Source organism: Phascolarctos cinereus, unplaced genomic scaffold, assembly GCF_003287225.1.
Source record: "Phascolarctos cinereus isolate Bilbo 61053 unplaced genomic scaffold, phaCin_HiC Scaffold_4;HRSCAF=312, whole genome shotgun sequence".
NCBI classification, from domain to species: Eukaryota; Metazoa; Chordata; class Mammalia; order Diprotodontia; family Phascolarctidae; genus Phascolarctos; species Phascolarctos cinereus.
The window spans coordinates 592566244-592590533 of NW_027555847.1; the positions used below are offsets into that span (position 1 = coordinate 592566244).

Here is a 24290-nt window from a genome sequence, read left to right on the forward strand (position 1 = left end):
TTACGTGAATCTGCATAACTCCCCAATGAGACAACACACTTGGGGTTTCTTTGGTTCTCACTCGCTTTCTCTTTGATCCTTTTTGATGTGCTGACTTTAATAAACACAGTCAAAAACACTATGCAAAAACATCATGGAAAAAACTACAAAGGAACAATTATAGCAGCAGAAACTACTCTAATCCCTTACTTACGCAAGCTATTTTTAGAGAAATATGTTTTTTTACACATTTTATGTGACAATGTTATATAAACAGTGTAAACGGCCCTTTTCCAGATGAGTTTTAATTTAGAAGCCGAAATGGATTTGTAATGCGAGAGGAATCTTGTGTGCTAAGTATTATTTAGAAAAACACAATTGAGAACGTGTTGTAAGCATGTTTCCTCACTTGTGAGAGGTACAACAAAATCTTCTGACCTTACCTAATGACTTTATTTTTCATCTTTTAAATTAACATCAGCTTTGGGGAGGAAGGGGGCTGAAAAAGAGTAGGGGGAAATAAAAATGTAGACGAGAAAAAGACCCATTTTTTTCCACAAGACATTTTCTGTAAGAATGATCTTAAGTCTTCTATTTTAACTTATTCTCTTATTTAACTGAAACAATAGTGTTCTGCAGTGTTCAGTTGAATTATTTTTACCTTTTGAGCAAAATGAAATGGAATAATTGATTCTATGGCTAAATATTTTCTTCTTTAAAAAAAAAACAGCTCTACCATTCTTAGCCTATGTTATTCTGCAACCCTGAGTATGAGCATTTCAAGGGATATGTTTTTTTTCTTTTCTTTCTTTCTTTCTTTTTTTTTTTAAACTCTCCAGGTTGTAGTGCAGCAATGACTTCTAATAACCTGACTCTTATTTCTGCTAGAATACTTATAGTCTCCTCTGTGCCTTTGGTGTAGTGGCCCTAGTGGTCTGGTTTTACTTGATGTAATGATCATATTTTAAAGTTGACTTACAGTACTGCAGAAATGCCTGTGATCATGTTATCAGTAATAAAACTTTTGAATCTAGTTTTTAGAAAACATTACCGTCATTTTCTAAACTATGCTAGCAGAGAAGTTAACATTTTACTCACTGCCAGTTGAATCCAAGCTGTTTTATCAGATGATATTTTTGAAGATTAAAGCAAAAACAAACAACTTCGCATTCTGAGCCTATTTCAAGAATCACTCAATTTTAAAGAATCACCACAAATGCCTAGCTATAAATTGTGGCCCGACATGGTGAGTGGCACATTCTGCTGCCAGAAAAGGGAGCGAACCTAAGGCTTAGTTCCCCTTGTCCTAGGAAATTATTTTGATAGTCAAGCAGTAATCCTTAGATTTATAGAAATAGGTACAAGATTCAGGCAAAGGTTATTTGCTGTTTCAGATGCATATTTGAGGTTGGCGATACCCCCATAGATAAGAATAAGTAAAAGAAAGATGAGTAATTCATGTGGCATGAAAGGTTTGGGGCAAAGCCTGAGTATGTCCATCTGGGATTGAATTCAAGTCAGACTAGGGAAAAGTTGGAACAGTCCACTGTGTGCCTGTGCAGAGCCTTTCATCCAAGCACAAAGTAGTAAGTTGAGTTCTTCATAGTCAAAGAGTTGTGGTTTAAATAACTTTCACTACCCCATCCTGTTGTCCAGATGTACTTATCTTTGCATGTAAACAAACAAAAAAAAAGAAGAAAAAAGTTTAACCACATCATTTCTCCATTGCATAAAAATCCCTTATCATGATAACTGAGTGCAGGACCAATAAAATGGTAAAGGACTTAAAATTCCTTTTCTATATTGAAAAATAAAATCTGGCTATTAATTGGTATAAGATAGAGACCAAACTTCTCATTGCAGAGTTAACTGGACCTCTTGAGAAAACTCTGCTAAGGCGTTGTCATAGCCTTTGGATGCTGCAGAGATACAAGTTAGCCTGAAGGGAAATAAAACATTAAATTAGATATGACTACCTAAAATAATATGTAGCAGTAACAAGCCATTTATGGCACCCAGAAGACCTCTGTTACTTTTAGAAAGAAATATCAACTCTTTCCAGCACTTGAACAATAGGAAATGAATTCTTTGTCAGTAAAAGCCAGAGGACAAATTTCACATTTAAATGGCCACTGAGAATTGAGGTGGAAGTACAGCTTGTAGACAGCTATACAAATCACTAACAAACCTTAATGAATATTGGGTGTGGGCATCAGGGTCCTGTCAGTTTTGACGCTATGTCCCAAGTAGCTTAAACCCAACACTCAAGAAAAGGTGGAGACCTCATCAGGTCTGTAACATCTGGGATTTTATTTGTCATTTTGGCATACCCTGCAAGCGCAAAAGAAAGAGTAAAAGGGGATTATCTTGACAATGAAATGAGTTACTGAATCTTGTGATAATGAAAAGCAGAAGAATTCTAATGCCTTTCTATAGTCCCCAAGGTGGAGGTGCGTTTATAGTTTTGCAGGAGTAAAATGTAGGAGGGAAGAACAGATGGCCTAGAGTCCATGAAACAAGACACCGCCTAATCCCAGGACTGAGTACCACTATTAATCCTGGTCAGATTCCCTACTGTTACTTTATAACAGGGTTCAGAGTCGCTACTGATGAACTGGCATGTCTATTTTTCCCCTTAAATTACATATTACCTTTGCTTGCTGATTGAAGAAAGAAAACCTGTTCAGACTCTATGGCGCTGTTTATGTGGCTTCTAAAAGTTTACTTGAGAACTTCTAAAAGTTTCCCAAAAACCAAATGGAATAGAGAGAGATGAACCTACAATTTGTTCAGAGTAAGTCTCCATCACCACTTTTGTTATGTGTAGGCATTGCCTTCCATTATGTACACACATATTTGAAAGATATATGTGTTGTAGTGATAGTCCCATGTCTGCAGAAGTCATATATACTTACATACATTCATGTATCCCTGAAAATATTGGCATTATTGTTATAGTCTCTGGCTTAATTACTGCTACTATGTGAAGTCATGGATAGTTTTACGGAATCATGGATAATAGTCATCGATATTAATAATACTGCCCCTAGACTGTCTATATTACATGAAGAAACAATGTCCTATAGCTGAATGGTGTGATCTAATTCTGATGTACTTTGCAAATTTTGAAAATGAGCAGTTGCTCTCTTCAGGTTTTTTTTTTTTGTGAATGATACCCATAGCTTTCTTTAATAATGTAAAATAGAAACACAAGTGTTTGTTTTAGGTCTTAAAATGTCCTATTATTATGGTGGTGTGTGTTTATGAAAGCACATACATAGACTTTTCTGGTTTTGCTTCATTGTGTGATCATTAGGCCCCAAATACATACATATACATATATATGTGTATGTGTGTGTATATAAATAGGTCAACGTGGGTTACTAGACTTATTTGTATATAAAAGAAAGGTCCTCAGATTCATGGAACAGTAGCCATTCAGAAATGAAGGAGAAGGTACTTGTTCACTCAAATTGCTGATTTGTTCATTTCTAAAATGCGTGAAAAACAAATAGGAATTTCCTAATAAACAAACATGATTATCAGGACAATCTAGTTGTTGTAGTGCAGTGAACATGGTGTACCTGCCCAGCCTTTCGTTGAGGGAGATGAGCTCATTTGAGATAGATAACCATCTCTGACTTTTCTTCTGATTCATCACTGACCTGAACTCCATTTGAACCTTGTTAGACACAAAACAAGCAGGATTCCTGGCCCAAGCTATAAAATATAATTAAGCCCTTTTGAAATGATGTGTAAAAGAACATTGCTCTACCCCCACTCTAACCACTACCACCACCACAACCAATAAAGTTAAATCAAGCACTGCCTGTAATGGATTAAAATAATAAATGTTCCTGGATTTCAGTGTTTGAAGTACTTGAAGAAAACAGGCTCCCAGCAACCCGGGTAGCTGAATGCAAGAGGGACATTTATTAATGACGAGTTCAAGGATTTGGCCTGTTTAATATCATTACTTTCTGTTTACCGTGTGTTACACATCTCTTGTATTTTACACTGCCCACATGTGTCTACATGCAATAATGAAAAGCTTTTCAGCAAAAGAATTGTTAATTGTGTAAATGTGGTTCTCTAGGGGAGTATGAAGCTTCTTAAGACTCTGTTCCTTCCTAATAAGAAAGACAGTGCAGTCATTATGTTCTTGTAACTAAATTGGCCTTAGAATCTTGTCTTGACTAATCTAGTCAATTTGTTACAAACACTACCATGAGTCACCAGATTCAGCTCTCAAAGCCACACTACTTATTGAAAGAGCCTTCACTTCGCGCTATAAGTTTGAAAGTCATGGCACATGGTGCTGGGCCCTCCATATCCATAGAGAAATCAGTGCTTTGAAGTTCTTCTAGTTTAGCAAAAAGGCAAATAAAGACAACTATTTTTTGAAATTTCAGTATATCTAAAGAGTATACATAGAGACTTTTGAAAATTTTACATACTGTACACAAATTTCAAAATGGGCAAGTTTTCTTTGCTCATGAGAAAATAGAACATTTGACGAGAATATTATCTAGTAACATGAATGAATTTCAGAAAAAAATGTATAAAAACATTACATTGATAAGAAAGTGTCCATCACCAGAAACTACGTGTTTGTAACCTATCTTAACTATATAACTCCTCTATGAGCACTTTCCATCTTTCATATAAATATATAATATATGTATAGATATGTATAAATATACAACACACATATATGCATATACATGCACATATAAGTGTGTGTATGTGTGTGTGCATATAATCTTACATCATAGTTGTTTACAAGTTGTCTTCCCCCATTAGAAAATAAGCTTTGAAGGCGGGGGGACTTTTTGCTATCATTGTATCTATAGCACTTAGCTCAGTGCCTGGCACATAATAACTACTTAAATGTTTGTTGACTTGAGTTGACTTGCTTTTTCCTTCTTCTCTAGCTTCAGTTCCCAGCAGTTCATACGGGACTTATCGTTATGTCCTGCCACTAACCCAAAATCCTTGGCATGCTACATCAAGCTTAACAAATGGGCCTGTTCTGCAGAGCCATGTACATATATGTTCCCACTCCCAGCAGCTTTTGGGTGGCAGAATAATTTCATGAGTTTCTGAAAATCAAAGTCAGGTGACCTTGCTTGGCTAGTCCTCATTGGTCCTTTAGTTCTGTTGGTGGCATAGACAGCCATGAGGCCAGAGAAGGGAGCCGTAGGATATGAAAAAAAGCATTCCATTCCATGGCCCTGTTGCCAGGCTGACAAATGAAACTGTCAAGATCAAGTTGTTGACTGTATTTTTTAAAGCATACCCCTAAGTATGGAAGTCATAGGTTATAGAATAGCAGAGCTGGCAGGGACCTTAGAGATCATCTAGTTATACCCACTCCTTATACAAATGAGTACTCTATTGTCCTCAGAAGGAAAGCCACTTGCCCCAGGATGCACAGTTAGTGACAGTACATGGACTAGAAGCAAGGTCTCCTTGGTCTTGTCCTGATGGGCAGTGGTCCAGAGCTCGTTCAGCTCTATTGACTTTTAAAGCAAGTATGTGGACCAAGATACATTTTCAAGGAAAATCTGAAAATTACTTAGCTGATCATCTTATTATATTAAAGCAGTTGTATACTAATTCTTCCTTCTATGTTAATTACAATTAAAAACATAACTAATCAAGTAGCAGTCTCCTCTTATGGTTCAATTAACCAAGGAAGAAAAGGTTAAAAAAATAGAACTTACCAAGTGCATGTTTATAGTTTTTTTCTTTGTTCCCACAAGTAGTTGTCATATACTTTTCAATGTACACACTCAGAACTGCCAGTCAAAATTGTTTTTCTACCTAGGAACATGAGCCAATCAGGTTTTATTTTTTTAATAAACTGACACAACTGTAAAAACAGTGAGCATGGTGACAGACTAAAAAAACAACCAACCGCCATCACCCTTTGGTATTTTCATTTTCACTTTTTCCAATGTACTGGAGTTTTAAAAGCTATCACAAAAATGCCTTATGAGGACTAAGCACCAATAACTAACTCAGTGGACATTTCATGTTTCGTGAGTAATGTTCCATGGAGAGCCGGAGGAGTGGGGGTGGGGAGAGCAGCGTCTCCTGGTATGCCCAAGGATCCTCCTCTGTAAAATGAGGGGGTTGGCCTTAGACAAAGGTACTCATGCTTTTCCAGGGGAGTAGCTGATTTTCACTTCTCTGGAGTCTTAAGATCACTGAGGTTCAGATATAGAGTCGGGGTCGGTACTTATAAGTCAGTAAACAGTGCCATTAGTGTTATCAATTATAAGTAAGAAGCCACCACGACAGCTTCAGACCTTGACACTTTCTGTGTTAAACACATCCATAAGCCTCAGGGCAAGGAATGTGACAGCAACTGCCAACCCTATTTTCAAGTGTGTTTTCAAAATTGATTCAAATCAACAAACATTTGTTAAATACCTGCTACATCTCTTCTATGTGTGGCATAGTGAACAGTGGATACACTTGGGAATATAGATATGAAACAACGGATGGTCCCAGCCCTCAAGAATCTTATGGGTGGCAGTTGAGACAAATATGCAGATAACTCTAATACCGGTTGCATTGTAAGGGCACAGGAAAGGTCTGAACAGAGTGACATGAGCAATCCAAGGAGGCAATAAGGGAAAGGGTCATAGAGGAGGTAGCACATGACGTAGGCCTTGAAGGAAGAGAAGGATTTCAGCAGACAGAAATAGAGATTTGTAATTCCAGGCCTGAGGGACAGCATGCACGAAAGCATGGACACAGGAAAGGATAGGATGAGATTAGGGAGTTCTGTTATATTGAACTAGAGCAGGGGCAGAGGACCTGCAACCTCAAGGCCACGTGTAGCCTTCTAGGCCCTTGGGTGTGGCCTGTTGACTGAGTCCAAGTTTTAAGGAACAAATCCTTTTATTAAGGGGATTTGTTCTGTGAAGTTTGGATTCAAAGGGCCACACTTGAGAACCTAGAGGGCCACATGTGGCCTTGAGGTGACAGGTTCCCTACCCCTGGACTGGAGAAAGCATGGAGGGCAGTAGCATGTAATAAGTGAAAAAGTAGATGGGAGGAAGATTGTTGGAGAAGGTCCTTGAATTCCTGGTAAATGAGGTGATTATGATGACCTAGTTGGGAGCCCTGGACTATATTGTTCATTCAATTAACATTTATTGTACAACTCAAGATAACAGAGAATTGTGGAATCACAGAGTTGGAGGTCATCTTCATAGTCATGTGTCCAACCCAGAGCTAAACAAAAATCCTTTCTATAACGTGCCTGACAAATAGTCGTCCAGCCTTTTCTGGAAGACTTGTGATGAGAGAAAAACCATTCTACCTTTGGATAATTGATTATCAGGAAGTTTTTCTTTACATCCAACCAAAAACTGCTCCTCTGCAACTTCCATGTACTTCTCCTAGTTCTCTCCACTAGAATGAGACAGAACAAGTCTAATCTCTGCCACATGACAACCTATGTACTTGAAGACTGCTGACATACTCTCTAAGTGTTTTCTTCTCTCAGACATATATGTATCTAGTTCCTCCTACCTATCCTATTATTTTGTTAGTTGGAGTCCCTTCACCATTGGGCACTCTACCTCATCAATGTCTGGCACCCAGTTGAACATAATATTCTAGATGTGTTCTGGCTGGACAGAGTAAACAATAAGGGGAAGTGTCACAGAGAAGGTAGCACCTGAGATAGACTGTGCAGGAAGAGAAGGACTTCAGCAAGCAGAAATAAGAGTGTTATTCCAGGCATAGGAGATAGTGTAACGGGACTATCGCCTACTTAGTTCTAAATTTACAGAGCGTTCTGACCTTTTCAGGTCTTTGGGGTTCCTTACTGTGTTACCTGGTTTGCTAAAATATACCTCTGTGGGGCCACTAGGTGGTGCAGTGGATAGAGCACTGGCCCTGAAGTCAGGAGGACCTAAGTTCAAATTCGGCCTCAGACCAAACACTTGACACTGACTAGCTGTGTGACCCTGGGCAAGTCACTTAAACCCAATTGCCTAAAATATACACACACACACACACACACACACACACCCCTCTGAGTTTTGTGTTATGTGTAAATCTGATAAGCATGTCATCTATTATTTCATTCAAGTCACTGATTAAAATGTTAATCAACACAGAGCTAAATATAAACCCCTGTAGCACTCCACTAGAGACCTCTTTCCAAAATGGCAATGAGCTAAAGGCATTTATGACTTCTTTTTAGGTCTGACCCTTCAACTTAGACTCAGATCCATCTAAGAGCACTATCATTTTGTACGGGAGTTCTTAAAGTGTGTTTTGAAGATGCCAAGACTTTTTCAGAGGGTGCACAAGATCGAAACTATTTTCATAATAATACCGTGATGTCAGTTGCCTATTTTACTCTCATACTTTCATGAGTGAACGGTGAAATTTTCCAGAGGCCATATGATCTGTGAATTAAAGATTCAGCTACAAACATGTAGATGCAGTTAATATTTCATTTGCAGAATTATATTTTTGCCTTACAAATGAATAGATCTACAGATGTGGCTGGACTTCGTATTTTGCTTAAATTTGTTTAGTATCAGCACTAACTAATCACTGAGGATGAGTTTCTTTTAGGTATTAAATAACATTTTTGAATCTCATAGCTTTTCCTGGAACAACTGGTCTACATTTAGCACTGATAGGACAAAGCAAAGGCAAATAAAACCACCTGATGGCTGAGCATGAATCAGAGCAGTGGCACCCAAATTGTACTGGCAGTCGTTTCTTTACTGTCACACTCTTGCAATATTTTTAAAAAGTGCTTCTTTAAAAAGCCATTTCCAGTTAAGAATACCCTTGATGAAGCACTATTTATTAAATCTTTACCCTCTGGTGCATGTATTTTTAATATTTCATAGAACAAGATGGGTTATTCAGCATTGCATATTTGGCAGATGTTTTCTTGAAAATGAATGAAGTAAGCCTGTCATTTCAAGGAAAACAACTGACAGTATTTGGCCAGTTATAATAATCAAACTTTCACAGCAAAAACTGCAATTTTGGAAACTTTGTGTCTGCCACCATAAGTTTGACAGCTCCCCAGTATTTAAAGACTTCGTTGCGAGATCAGTGGTGATATTAACAGGTGTATTTTTATTGTATACTGAAATGTGTCAACATTTGGAACATCTACGTAGCTCAGTGAACCGTTATTTTCCAAATAACCGATTCACGATGTCATAAAATCATCCGTGGGTGGATTTTAATATAACAAAATATGAAAGTTCATTGTTAATGGTTTCAGATTCCACTTTGTACCTAACCTTTAAGAAATTACCACTTGTCAAGTTTTGATGTGATATCAAAGAAGAGTATCCACAATTATCTAAAAGGCTATTAAAATACTCCTTTTTCCAACTACTTATGTGTGTGGGGCCAGATTTTCTTCATATACTTCAATAGAAACAACATATCAAAGCAAAGAAGCAGATATTGTAATCCATCTGTCTTCTATTAAGCTAGATATTAAAGAGATTTTCAAATATGTAAAATTATGTCACTATTTCTAATTTTTGTTGTTTTGAAAAATAAAGTTATTTTATATTTTAAATGTTATATTAACATATGATGGCCTTATTGTTGTAATTCCAAATGAATGAATATTTAAACTATTTATCCAGATTAATTTTTAACATAGCAAATATGAATAGATATAGCCCACATAAACAGAAGCTCCTTGGGATCCTCAATCATTTTTAACAGTATAAAGGAGTCTTGAGACCAAAAAGTTTGAGAGCTGCTGGTTTATTTTGTGTTTCTTAATTTCTGGTAAGAATTAGCATATGAAATTTTGTTTAACCACTTAGCTAAAATTTAGACAAATTACAGTTATAGCATTACACTGACCTTCCAGCTTAGTAATTGTCTAAAAAAGGAAATTTGGTTAGTCTGGCATGTTCTTGATGAAAACTTGCTGACTCCATGTTCACCAAGTATCTGAAGGAGATACAAAGGTAAATAAAGCAATGGACCTGATTTCATAAGGCATGTACATAAAGGACTCTTAAGAGCATATGGAATTTTATTTATTTTCAAAAAAGACATAAAGTTTTGGGCAGCTTGGTGGCTTAGTGGGTAGAGTGCCAGGCTTGGAGTCAGGAAGACTAATCTTCTTGAGTTCAAATCTGGCCTCAGACGCTTACTAGCTGTATAACCTGTTAGCCTCAGTTTCCTCATCTGTAAAGTGAGCTGGAGAAGGAAATGGCAAATTACTCCAGTATCTTTGCCAAGAAAACACCAGATATGGCCACAAAGAATCATAAACAACTGAACAGCAACAACAAAGTGTTACAAGAGTTCTAAGGCGGAATTTCTGAAGGCCGTTCCATGTGATAAGACTCTCTGATGGACTTGGCGTTCTAAAAGCCCCCAGCTTTTTTGGTTGTTGTTGTATGTATTAGAATCAAATTCTGTCTTGATAGTGTCTGTTGTGATGATGGGCAGGAAGGAGCGAAGTTTTCTGTTGCCTGGCCTTTGTACAACCTGGACTGTCCCACCAATTCTGATCCTGAAAACAATAAATTCTCTCTGCTTCAAGTTAGGGTATTAAACTTTCATTCTTGCATGCTTCAGTTGAACAAGACTTGGACTGTATGGATTTTTTTTAAGTATGCTATTTCTTTATGGGACACATAGCTTTTTACTTTTTGAGGCATTCTGATATTTAACTCATATGCAAATTAACTTCTGGATAGTATCTAACACATGCTTGAAGATTTTCTAGTAATATTAGATCACTTCCAGCTGCATAAAAAAGTACCTGGATATGCCTTGCTAGCACATGTCATCATTGTATAATCTTTCTAATGATATACAGAAGCTTGATCAAAATTGCATTTTGCTCAGTCAGCATGCAGAGAATAGGAGCGTTACTAAGGTTCTAAGTGGAGCCTGACAATGTTGGGCTGGCACCATTTTGTAAACACTGTCCAAAACAAGTGGTTCACATTTATTAGTCTCCTGAAGGAGTATTTTAAAAGTCATGAAGCTATTTGTTCTCAAACCAAATTGTTGCACTCAATGAAAAGCATGTCAATATGCAGAAATAATCCAAACAGAGCAAGACTATTTCTGTTTATCAGACCCATTGATTTAGAAAATATATTACATATGTTGCTACAAAAGGTATAATTTAATCATTAGTTTGTGAAACTTGGATCCCAAATTCTGTTACAGACTTTTAAGAAAGTTAATGAAAAGATCTGCCAAAAAAGCATGTGTGGGTAGGAAGAAGTGAAGGGCAATGAGTTGTTGGAGATGACCCATAAGGTGATCAGAAAAACAACTTCCTACTATGTATTCATGTTCTATAATTCCATAAAGTGATTGAAAATCTTGCCATTAGACTTTTTTGTGCAAAGTCTTGTTTTGTTTTCAGGTATATTTCTTTGTGTTCTTTCTCAAGGCCAACTATGTATTAAAGAGGTCAGCTTTTTATTATCCTTACTCAAGAAATATTCTGCCTTAAAGAACAGTACTATCATCTAAGAAGAATTTGTGTCTTAATTTAATTACCTAGGCAGTTTTTGCTAGGAATGTTTAAATACTAAAAGTGTTTCAGTACTGAAATTCAGCGAACATTTATTAAATACCTGCCATATTGCAGAGCACTGGGGATGCTAAACCAAAAATGAAGCATTAAAGGGGCTTATATTCTGCTGAGGAGAGGGGGAGAATACTTATGCTAATACTCCCAGACATACTAATTGGATAAGCTCCCAATATTCCCTGAAGCCCTTTGTTTGATTGTATGCTGATTATATATATATATATATATATATATATATATATATATACATATATATATATATATATATATATATATATATATATATATACATATAGATAGATATAGATATATGTGGAGATTCGTTTAGTTCCAAAAAAGATATTCAGAATGTTTCCTAATGGAAAAAGATGATGCTGTATTTATAGGTCAGCTTCTCATGAGAGATCATAGTAAGAAAATATTAATAAACTTAGCATAAGTCCCAAGGATTATTTTTGTATTTTCATTATTTTTGCGTTTATTGTGGCAGAAATATGGAATATAGGTGATAGTGGTGTTTTTCAGAGTTGGGTTGAAGTTTAAGTCTGAATCTGTAATTTCATCAGTACAGGGATTTTCCAGTATGGATACTCCTGATACAAATAGCATTTCATCTGCAGTTTATCTTCTCGGAGTTAGTATGGGCCCTCAGAGTTTCAGTGTACAAGGTATCTCTTTGGGAAACTTGGATCCATCAGGTTGATGTGTGTATGAAGCAGTCATGGTTGAATGAGTTGAGTATGTTGTTTAAATCTTGACTTGCAAGTAAATGTGTAGTTATTGTAAGGAGAGTGGTATTTAGGAGAAAAGAAAGAAGGAAATGAGGTGGGGATACTAATGTCTATAAGGTTTTATCTTTTCTCAATGACTCTTAATGTCTGTTATAGTCAGTATGAGCAGCCCTTCAAACTTTGAACACTGCCCTGAGGATTCAGCAGGCCCATAGTTGGATTAGGGGGGAGGGTGTAAAGGGAGGCGGGGGAAAAGTGAGAATGAAAGAAGAAAACAGAAAAGGTTGTAGGAGGAAAGAAAGGGAACAAAAGAAGAAAAAAAAACTTGAACAAAGTTTCGTTAAGCATGTTTTGTATGCAAGGCCCTGAACTTGGTGGTAGACAAAGGAAAAAAGTTTCTACATTCTACTGGAGGATATAACATGAAAGAAAGCAAACTCTAATAAGAAAGAAAACAAAGAGCCAGAAGTGATGAAGTGCATGGGCTTAACATAGATTCAGTTCAGTTCAGCCATCATTTATTAAATACCCGTTTTGCGCCCAGCATTGCATGAAATCCACTGACGATCCCTTAATCACCACCACCACCCCCATCTCCATCCTGGGTCTCAGTTTAATTTTTTGTAAACTACAGAAGGTCAAGGACATTACCTCAGAGTCCATTCCAGCTCTGGAGCCATGATTTTCTATGATAAGACAGCACATACCCCAACTATTAACAGTTTACATCCAGTTAGTAGGATAAAAGATCCATACAGTAAGTTCTTTCAGTCTAGGCTGCACAGTTCACAATCTAGGTTCCCAGATTTTACAATTCATGGTTTCAAATATGTGCCCTTCATGTGCCCTCATAGACAATGCTCTAGGCAGGCACAGGGCCCAAAAGGCACTGATTCCTCCTGTTAATAACTCAGAGTTTGATGTTTAATTGAGTGCCTTTTCTCTATAATTAATAAATTCAGCAACCATTTATTAAGTGTTTACTCTGTGTGAAGCAGAAGATGGCTTTGGTGTGCGTAGCCACGGTGGAGATGAAAAGTCTAGATTGAATACAAAGGGTCCTGGCCTCACAAGGCACAAACAAAGATAGTTGTAATAAGCATTATTACAGCTAAGTACTTTAGAGAAATGCCAAACAAAATACTATGTAAGGTCCAAGGGATAAGTTTATTATGGACAGTGAGGGTAAGAAAATACTCTGTGGGGGGAGTGGCATTCGAGCTGGGTTTTAAAGGTTTAAAAATTAGCAGGCAAAGAAGGTGAGTACAGCTATCCTAAGAACATCGTGAGCAAAGGCGTGGAGACCAGAAAAGTGGAGGGGATGTTCAGGCACCCGAGGTTTATTTTAGCTGGGGCCCTCACCTGTAAAGGGGACTAGTGTGAAATAAGGCAGGAAAAGTAGGGTGAGGCCAGATAATGGAGGACCTTGAGTGCTAAGCAAAAAAGTTTGAACTTTACTTGGTAAGTATAATCCAGCTATGTATATGGGAATATGAGCTCAGTTTCACACGTTTCTTTGAGGATAATGACAATATTCTCAGAGAATCTTTTGTCAGTAAGAACTAGGACTGATGCTTAGATGAGAGGTCACACCTGAAAAACTAGATTTTGACATTGTCAATCCAGAAGCTAAAGTTGTGGTCTTAAGAATGGAAAAACTAATTGAGAGAGTAACTCAGAAAATAGAAGAAGGCTGAGGAGCTACCCCTTGGGAATTCCTACAGTTAGGAGATATCAAAAAACAGAAGAACCAATGATGGAAATAAAGAAGTCGTTACCAATGTAAACAAAGAGCCTAAGTGCACTGTGTCGGGATCTGCCCGAGTTGGATAGGTCATGTAAAAATTTAGACTTTTTTTCCAAGCAGGCCACATTTTAGAAAGTCAGTCATTGGATCCTGCTACGTTAGAAAACGTTTACGTTTTCCTGCATGAGGCAGGCTAGTACTTAGTTTCAGGGCGTCTTTGTTTCCATTATATGGTATCTATGTCTGATCTTTGGCATACTTACCTAACTTGACCTCATTACCTTGTCTTGAACTTACACTTCTGTATTATCTCAGCCTCTTGATTATTTTCCTGCCATTAAATTACCACTGTATCCCAACTTCTGGCTTCCTGGATCCAGATTATCTGTTCAGCATGTTGCCATATTGCAAGACTTGTCTTCATAATTTGCTGCTATCCATAGGCAGATGTGATAGTGATACATAAGCTATCCAGATCATTAAGTGTATTTTTGAGATAATTAAGTCTCAGCGTATTATTTTTTCAAATTATAAGTGCCAAAAGGAATTAACAGAAAGAATTCAATAAATATTTGTAATTCTCTGGGCTGTAAATGATTTTGTTATCAGCTGGATTGATGAACAGACATTTTATTCAGCTCCTTCTTTGTACCACCATGCATTGTGTAGGCAGTGGGGATACAAAACAAAAGTGAAAACAAGTACGTTATAGTCCAGCCAAGGGGACAATCTGTACATATATACTGATAACTATAAATACAGAGCGTTTTATTGGGTTTGAGGAGGATCACTAGAAGTTGAGGGAATAGGAAAGACCATATATAGAAGTTGGCACTTGAGTTGAGCCTTTGAAGGAAACTAAGGTTTCTAAATGACAGAGGTGCCAGTGCAAAGGCATGAAGGAAAAGATAAAGGAAAAAAAGAAGGCCAGGTTGTCTGGACTACAGAATATATAAAGAAGGTAATGTGCACTAAATGTGTGAAGGTAGGTTGGAGTCAGATTGTAAAGGTCTTTAAATGCCAAACAGATAAATGTATTTTTGGTCCTGGAGGTAATAGGGAAACAACGAAATTTACTGAATGGGAAAATATGGATGGAGATGGGGCGGGGTGGGGCGGGGGTGAGGGGAGGAGGGTGTGGGTTTGACATGGTCAGATTGGTGCCTTAAGAAAATCACTGACAGTTGTGCGAAGGATGCATTAGAATTGAGAAGTAGGGAGTCCAATTAGAAGGCTATTGAAATAGTCCAAGTGAGAAGTAATTAAGACCTGAAGTAGGATGGTGGCTGTGTGAGTGGAAAAAAGGGTAATTATATGAGAAATATGAAGATAGAATAGACAGATTTCATCACCTGATGAGAAATATGAGGCGAGTAAGAGTGAGGCATTGAGAAGCAAGGTGACTTGAAGAAGGTGGTGCCCTTGACAGTAATAGGGAAGTTTAAAAAGGAGTGAGTTTAGAAGAAAAGATAGTGATTTCTGTTTTAGACCTGTTGAGTTTGAAATGCCTGTGGGACATCCAGTTCAACAATGCCCAATGATGGATAGTTGATGATGCTAAATTAGAGCTCAGAAGAGAGTCTAGGGTTGGATAAATAGATCTTGGAATCATCTGCATAGAGATCATAATTGAACCTATAGGAGTTACTGAAATCATTAAATGAGAGTAAAGAGAGAAAAGAGAAGGAAACCTTGGACAGAGCCTTGAAGGCTACTCACAGTTAGGCAAAATGTGGATCAAGATCCAGCAAAAAAGACTGAGGAGTATACAAACAGGTAGAAGAACCAAGAAAGAACAGTCCTGGAAACCCAGAGAGAAAAGAATAGGCAGGCAACAGTGGCCACAGTTTCAGCTACTGGAGAGAGGTCAAGAAGGGTAAGAATTAAGAAAAGATAATTAGATTTTCTATTAAGAAAGCACTGGTAATGTTGGAGAAAGCAGTTTCAATTGAATGGTGAGGTCAGAAGGCAGATTTCAAAAAGTTAAGAGTAAAAAGAGTGTCTCCCAAGTATAAATAGGTTTTTCAAAGAATTCATCTGAGAAAGGAAGGAGAGTGTATGTAATGTAGCACAGTAGTTGGAGAGATGGTAAGCTTGAGGTAAGGTATATTTAAGGATGGATGAGATATAGGCAAACCTGTAGGCAGAAAAAACAGAACCAGTGGATAAAAAGAGGCTGAAGGTTAATGAGAGTAAGGATGAAATGGAGGCATTCTGCTGAAGAATATGAAAGGGATGGGATCGAGAGTGAATGCTAACATTTGCCTTCAGCAAGAAGGGCCACCTCTTCATCAGAGACTGGAATAGTGGGTGAGAGAAGGGAGATGATGTCAGAGGGTTTTGAGATAAAAAGAGGAAGCTCACAGTGAGTGGCCTCTTTTTTCTCAGTAAAATATGAGTGGAGGTTCTCAAGTGCGAGGGATTGGGGAGATGATGACATAGGTTTTCGGGAGAGAAGGGAGGGTTTGCAACAGTCACTGTCAGTGGGGAGGGAAAGATAATCAATTAGGATCCTGCCACTATAGCACTTAAGAAATTGTATGTTAATTAAGTACTTGATTTTAACAACGTGAGTGCCCCCTCCAGTGATGCAGATCACAGACTCTATTTTCTTTATTAGACTGTTTCAGGAGTTGTTATGGCTAAAGAAGAAAAGCATCACAGGATGGACAGACAGCCGTCAGAGATGAACTTGTCCAAACTTAGCTAGGCTAGTCCCTAGGCAATTGATGTATATGTAGTTGACCTCTAAGCCCCAGCTCCTCTAATTTAGGGCTATATGCAAGGCCATTTTTGATTAGTTGGTAAAAAATGTCATTACCGCATACTTGTTTTAGTAACATTTTAATCCACTTTAAATGTACAAATTAAGTGCATTGTACATTTAACTATAGGTTATAGTTGGGAATTGTGTATTTTGTGGTTTTAGAATTCAAGTGTACCTCCATAGGCATGCATAGAACATGGGCCAGATATGCTGGTTTGTATGTATTTCACTTTATGGAATATAACTGACAGCTGTAAAGCATATATCTATAAATCAATCCATGTTTTCCCATTAACTTTCATTATAGTCTCAGATATGTGTTCCTACAGAAAAACTTTGGACTCACAACATATACCTGTCATTCTAGTTCTCTCTGGATGTCTTTTTTTAGCATGTAATTATGCAGATATACTGGATATCAATATCTAGAAGAGAAGGTGGAAGTAGTTAAAACTGCTTCTATCATTTTACTCCTGATATTTTTGTGTATCTCACTGAGGCAGTGGTATAATGCAAATAGCCAAGGAATCCACTGGTACACATTTGTGAGAGTGTATTAATTCAGCTCTTCTGGGAGGGGATAACAAATTCACTATGTCCTTTTCTAACTCCATTACAGCATATTTCTAGAGTTTAATTCATTGTACATTTAGATAATTAATCTTAGCCTGTCGGAGCTATTGCAGATACTTTACCAGGATATTCAAACCATGTGATCCTCTTCTTAGGCAAGCTCTGATTCTTCTGTTCTTTCTTCTATTTCTCATTTTCCTCCTTTTCCACTTGCATTTTCTTCACCTGAATGAGAGGACATATAATAACTGTAAAAACAATTTGAATTAAGAAACCTATAAAGAGGAAAATAGAAATATAATTAATAAATATAAATGTGATGATTCAAGATGATATATACCTATATAGAGCTTTCTGGTTTAAAGTACTTTAAATATATGATCTCATTTAATTCTTACACTATCCCTAAGAGGTAGGTACTATAGGTATTATCCCCATTTTACAGAACTGAAACTGAGAGGTTAATTCCTATACTAGTGTCAGAGGTAGAATTTGAACCTGGGTCTCTCTAGACTCCAATCTAAAGTTCTTCTATTTACCATCATAACAGAAGAGAAAATTATTCATCCAAACCTGTTTTTTAATATCCTCCCCTCAGCTTTTTCATTATTGAGAATATTCAACATATACAGGATAAAATTCCACCACAAGTTAGAAAATTCAAAGTAGTAAGTACCACGAACCATCTGTATGCTAAGGGCCTTAGGTGTTTTTTAATCTTTCATCTTTTGTGAGGATCAAATTTCATTAGAAAAATAAGCTATAGGCATTACAAACTCAGTCTAGTGAAATTCAGTATTCACAATGACAATTCAGAATATGAACTCCATAGAGGGGGAAAAAAACTAACCCTCCCCCTCTCAACTTTGCATCTAAATATCTTAAAGAGCACCATTGGTTTTATGAAATGGTTTTGATCTGTACTCCTCAGTTTAAGTTCAAAAGAGAGCTTATATTTTAAAGTGTATTCCTTCTCTGAGTATGTTTACTTTGAACTATAGCATATCATTTCTCCAATAAATCTAACCTGCCACTATCTGTTTTTAAGGCTTTGTAAACTCCAAGTGGTTATGATGTGTGAAGTTTGGATTAAACTGAAATTTTAGAAAACATATGTTACAAATTTTGAGTTATTTTGATTGTTTCAAATGGTAGAATTTTAACATAGATGTTCAGTGAAGGGGGTATGGTGAAAAACTGGAGTAAAGCAAAAAAGAAATTCCAGAAAATTGCTGTTTCCTATCAGAGTAATGATTGTCTAATGAAGCCGCTGCTCTTATTCTTCATATAGTCATTTGAAAAGCTTATCTCTACTCATAAACCTTAAAATGATCACACATGGAAAAAGTCATAATGTTTTGGCAAATAGTACTTTGTTAGGAATGTGCATGAAGTATACCTGCTTCATAACTAAGATTTTATATAAATTCCATCAAAGTATGTTGGAAGGTCAGCTGAAAAAGAATACAGTATGAAGAAAGGAATGGGATAAAGGCTTGAAAAAGAATATATTCCTATATAAAAAGAAACACATTTTTTTGTAGCAAGGGCAAAAGTAATGAAGCATGCATATGCCTTTTTCTTATTTTTCAGGTGTAATTCTTGGATCATCATTGCTACTCAACATAAATGACTTTCTCCTGAAAACAAGTCTCAAAGAAAAAAGCCGAGTTCTAATAGGGCCCTGCTGCGGTACTGCCAGTCTGGAAGCTAAATGGTGTAAACATAGTGGTAATCCTGGCCCAGAGCAGTCCATTCCAAAAGTGTTCATTGATTTAAGAGGAGGGCTAATACAGGTCTGTGGTAGTTATCTAGAGTTCTCATATTCCAATAACTTCTTAATTAATGTTTTTAGTTGTTTTTTTTAAGTGGTATTAATTTTTTAAACTTTGGTTTGATGGGAAAAAGGATTATCCAATTACTCTCCCATTATTTTAAATAATTCCTTGGTTGTCAACTTGTCCTAAGCACAGTTACCATTAATAAGTTACCATTAATAACAGTTACTACTAATAATATTCATAAATAATAATAATAGGCAAAATAAGACTATTCACATTAGCAAGTATAGCTAGGTCCCTTAGAAAGGGATCATTAATACTTAACATATAATGCCATATTCAGCTCTTTAGCACATGTACCCTTAATCCACAGTAAGAAAATTTAAAGAAATTTGACATATGTGTTGATGTAATTTATCATTTGGAGAAATTGGCACCTCTTTGCGATATGTGAAAATGAACCCAAGCCCAGAAATTGAAATGTTCAGCTTAAAAATGGTTAAATGTAAAAGATACGTGGAATTTTGTAGTTCTGTATAATTTTTAAAGGCTCAGAAACTCCAAAATTCTACATGCATTGTCACAGCTTTTCAACAATATACATTTTTTTAAAGTTACAAAGTCCTACTTTAAGGCATATGGATTATCTCTTCAATACTCCCTGAGTTTGGGGGGATATTCATTGGTCAGTGACTGAGAGAAATCCCCACACATTCAGTTGTAATCTATGTCAGTTTCTGTTGGTTTCCCAAGAATACAGCTATCTCTATATCACTGCTCCTTTAAGTAGAAGCAGTAACTTCATGCCAGCAGAAGATCTCCTCTTAGAAACAACAACTGGGAAAAAAAAAAACAATCCTGTAACATTGCATTGTAAGGGCATTGGCTGTCTCTGCACTTTGAGGGCTAGAGCATCCTGTTCTCTTCCCCATTTTGACCACTTCACCTGTCTCTATTTTCTCTCTTACAATAAAAATCAGAAGAAAGAGAAGAAAACTGGCCTCATGCCACATCTCTCCTTCCTATTGCTTCTGGATGTTTTCTGATCCTTAGTCTAAATGAATTAGGCACGTGGCTTGTGTTTGGAAAGCCACCCACTTTTGTCAAAGATGTACAGACCCCTATGGGAAAAGGACCAGAACCCATGATTTCACTGGTATAGGGAACTTCCAGGTGTGAAAACTCCCCCCACTTATTGAGGTCAGTACCTTCTCTACAATTTATATTCAGGTTTCTCAGAGCACTGAGATGTTAAGACATTTACCGAGGCGCACAAAGCCAGAATAAATCAGGGATAGGACTTGAACTCAGATCTTCCTGGAGTTGAGACCAGCTCACTAACTACTATGTACACCGACTCTCATTTTCTCAGTCAGTTCTGTATAGTCTTTTGATCTTTCCTTTGGTATTAACTCTAGTGTATCATTTATATTTCACAGTATATTTGCAAATGATTTACTTTGATGAAATCTCTGATACTATAAAGTAAATCACTTATCCTTGGTCATGTTTCTTCTTCCATCTTTTGTAAAATTGAGGGGATTGAACCAAACACTCTCTTAAGTCCTTTTGAATTCTAACATTCTATGATTTTATATGGACAAATACTCTTTTTCCTCTAGGGAAGTAGACCTAGACTTCTCCTTCACAGGAAATACCAAGACCCTTTTGTTCGGAAACCCTGGGTCATAGTGTCAGCACCTAGCACAGCACCTTCATAAGAGGTGCTCATTAAAGGTTTGTTGAATTGATTTCAACTTTCTTGGGACTTGTAAAATCCAACAGCTGGACCCATTCTTACCAAGAGTCTTTGTTTTCTTACTGTAGATCCATTTGTAGTACTTCTCCCTCCTCTTTGCTTGAAAGAGAAGAAGACTACAATCATATTGTCTTTATTTAAACTCCTAAAAAATAGGAAGCTTTTCAGCAGAACTTTTAAATTTAGGATCTTCCTTGCCTCGTTTTTTTTTTACCTTGACAGGTGTTCCTTTCCTTCTCAGTTAATTCAAATAAAGATTTCTGCAAGTATATTCTTTTATTCAGCCAAGCAGTTCTTTAGTTTCTACGAGTATATAAAACTGTGCTAAGAGCTATGGAAAATAACACAGTTTAGGTAAGACACTAAAGGCCCCTGCCCTTATGAAGATTATACGAGCTGGTAGGGACATTAAAGCCCAGATCTAACCCCCTTCCTTTATAGATGACTTGGCCTAGATCACAAAGCTAGTAGATGTCTGAGGTGGGATTTGAAGCTGGGTTTGACTGACTCCCTAGTTGAGTACCCCATCTGCTACAACATGCTACCTCTCTTCCAGCGTGACCCACTGTATGAGGAGTGCTGAAGGGGTCAGGAGTGGAAAAAAATAACACCACACTTTTATAATTTCATCACTGATATGAACATTTTAAGGCTTTGTCTAACACAGGAAATAGGAATGATTATTATTGGTATTTATGGGTATGTCTTGAGCTTAAAACATTCTATCCCATATCCCAGTTCTCAGAAATTCTGCATAACTTGGCTTCTAATTAATACTGAATAGGTTTTAAATCTCTTGTCCTGTTATTCTATATAATTTTTTCTTAAGTATTTTTAAATTTCTAATCCTTATCATATGCTTTTAAAGGTCTTTTGGGGTCAAGAACACTTGAATTGCTTAGTTCTTCTACATGAACTACTTTATGGATACCTACACAATGAGGGCAAATCAGAGATACCAACTCCTGATCAAGTACCACAGATGCCATGTCCTGTTGAAAAGAACCAAACCTTTGAAACTGAACGAAGTTCTGATGACCTGAGAACAGGCCTATTTCAGTACATGCAGGATGCTGGTAAGAAAATGTAACTTATGCTATCCTTTGGGGCCGCTGGGTGGTTGTTGGTTGTATGTTTTATGCAAAATGAATCAATTAGATGCATACAAAGCATCATTTCAGAAGTTTCTTACCTGTATTTCCAGTACAACACCATTAGGTTTCCAGCAAGGAAGAATTTCTTGATTTATTTTGGTCTGAAACCATATAAAACTGATAAAATTGCTCTTTTATGTTCTCTTCTTTTATCATTCTAGTTTGTTTTTCATCTAATAAGCCACAGTGTACCCCTTTAAAAAAAATAGAACTAATTAGAGCTTACTTTCTTTTGACAGAGTCCTTGAAACTGCCTGGTGTCTATGAAGTTGTGTTTTACAATGAAACTGAAGACAGCCCAGGAATGATGTTATGGAGATATCCAGAACCTAGAGTGCTTACCCTTGTTCGAATAACCCCTGTTCCTTTTAATACCACAGAGGACCCTGACATTAGTACAGCTGACCTTGGGGATGTTCTGCAGGTAGGTATTGATAGACATACAAAATACAATTTATTGGTTAAGCGCTTAGGATTTAAGAAAAACTTCTTCAGATCAAACTCAGTCGATATTTTCATTATTGTAATAGAGGGTATTATTTTTTAAAAAGGTATGGTTCAGGATAATATTATTATTCCAAATATACAATACCTGACTTTTATTTCAGAGGCCTGGTTTCTTGTTCTGTTTTGTCATAAATAGGTTGTTTGATCTCTGGCTAGAATGAAGTTGATGTTTAGATGTACTATTATTGTATTTTTGTGATTACAAAACACTTTCCAGACATCATCATCACACCCTAATGCCAGCCTTTTGAAAAATGTAGTACAACTATTGGCCTCACTTTAAAGGTGAAGTTAAGTGCAAGTGACTTCATTAGGATCATAAAGCTAATTAGTAGTGGCCCTGGAACTTGAATCTAGGTCTTCAGACTGAGTTGAAAACAGTTGAGTATTATTTCTACCCTACCATTTTACCTATTTAATCTCTGCCTTCCTTGCTGTAGACAACCAAAAAGACTCTTTTTCTTGAGTGGAAAAATAGCTCCATGTCTAGAGTCTGATAGGGAAATCACTAACTGAAATACATTACACACCGTATGTTCACAGACAAAATATAGGCTACTGGACCTATTGAACTCTCTGAGCTTTTTGTGACAATTATTGTTCACACTAAAATACTTATTATTATTATTCCTGATAAAATTCTTTTTTTAAAATTAGTTTGATCTCAATATATGATAGGTATTGTTAATTTGTCATCGTTAACATCGAATAATATCATAAGAGATAACCCTAAGTACACCTTCCAAATTAATGCCACTCTATAGTGAATCACCAGTTTCTTAAGTTGTGATAATGAAAATATGCAGAATGATGCCAATGGCTATAAATTTAAGTCTCTACTTCAATATCCTCTAACCCCAAATTTGTTTCTTTTTCTCCAGACATCAGAGTCTGCATACTTATTTATCTTCTCTGCTGATGTTTTTGGGATATTTCTATAGAGTGGGACAACAGTATCATTATTGACACCTTTGTGAATCTATAGTTTTGATGATGTGGCATTCCCTCCACCAGTGCAGGTTGCTTTCCCTCCATATTTCTCATCCTATATGATTTTTATCTTTATGTTTTTCAATAAATTTTCCATAAAGGATGTGCCCTAAAGGTTTTCCTCTTTCTCTAATAATGTCTGGAGACTACTGGTATACTACGTGAGCTATCCACATGTTGATTGTCACTCCTGATATGTGATTAGCCCACCTCATTTTCCAGGCATGTTTCACGTTATACCCATTGTTGGTAACATGTAGACTACATCTTTCCATTGCTCCTTAGCTTACTTGTAATTAATTGTAATTCTTCTGAAGTATTGAAGTTCCACTGTTTTATTACACCTACTTCAAAGGAGAATATCTGTTTCTTACTAGAATTTATTCATCTTGCATCCCCATTGTTTTTGAAGAGATTTCAGGGATCATCTAATGCCATCTTCACACCACAGGAATCTCTAACATAAGTGACAAGGGGGCTTGGAAGACTGAAGACAGCCTATTCTAATCTGATACAATAATTATTAGAAAATTTGTTTTCCTTACAGTAAGCCCAAATTTTCCTCTCTGCAACTCTCACCTGTTTCTCTTTGTTTTACCCACTGGGGCCAAATGGAACAAGTATCATCTCCCTTCCCCATGACAGCTCTTTAATACTTGAGATGAACCTCCTCTTCCACAGGCTAAATGTGCCCAGTTTGTTTAATTGATCATCATATAAC

The 24290-nt window shown here is 36.7% G+C and overlaps 1 protein-coding gene across 1 annotated transcript in view; it reads left to right on the forward strand.

Moving 5' to 3' along the window:
- VPS13B (vacuolar protein sorting 13 homolog B) overlaps nt 1-24290 on the forward strand; it is a 1028583-nt gene that overhangs the window by 814609 nt on the left and 189684 nt on the right. The window contains exons 37-39 of the mRNA XM_020969189.2: nt 18972-19174; nt 21787-21994; nt 22312-22496. Of these exons, the coding sequence (XP_020824848.1) occupies nt 18972-19174; nt 21787-21994; nt 22312-22496 (596 nt within the window). The remainder of the gene's footprint in view (nt 1-18971; nt 19175-21786; nt 21995-22311; nt 22497-24290) is intronic.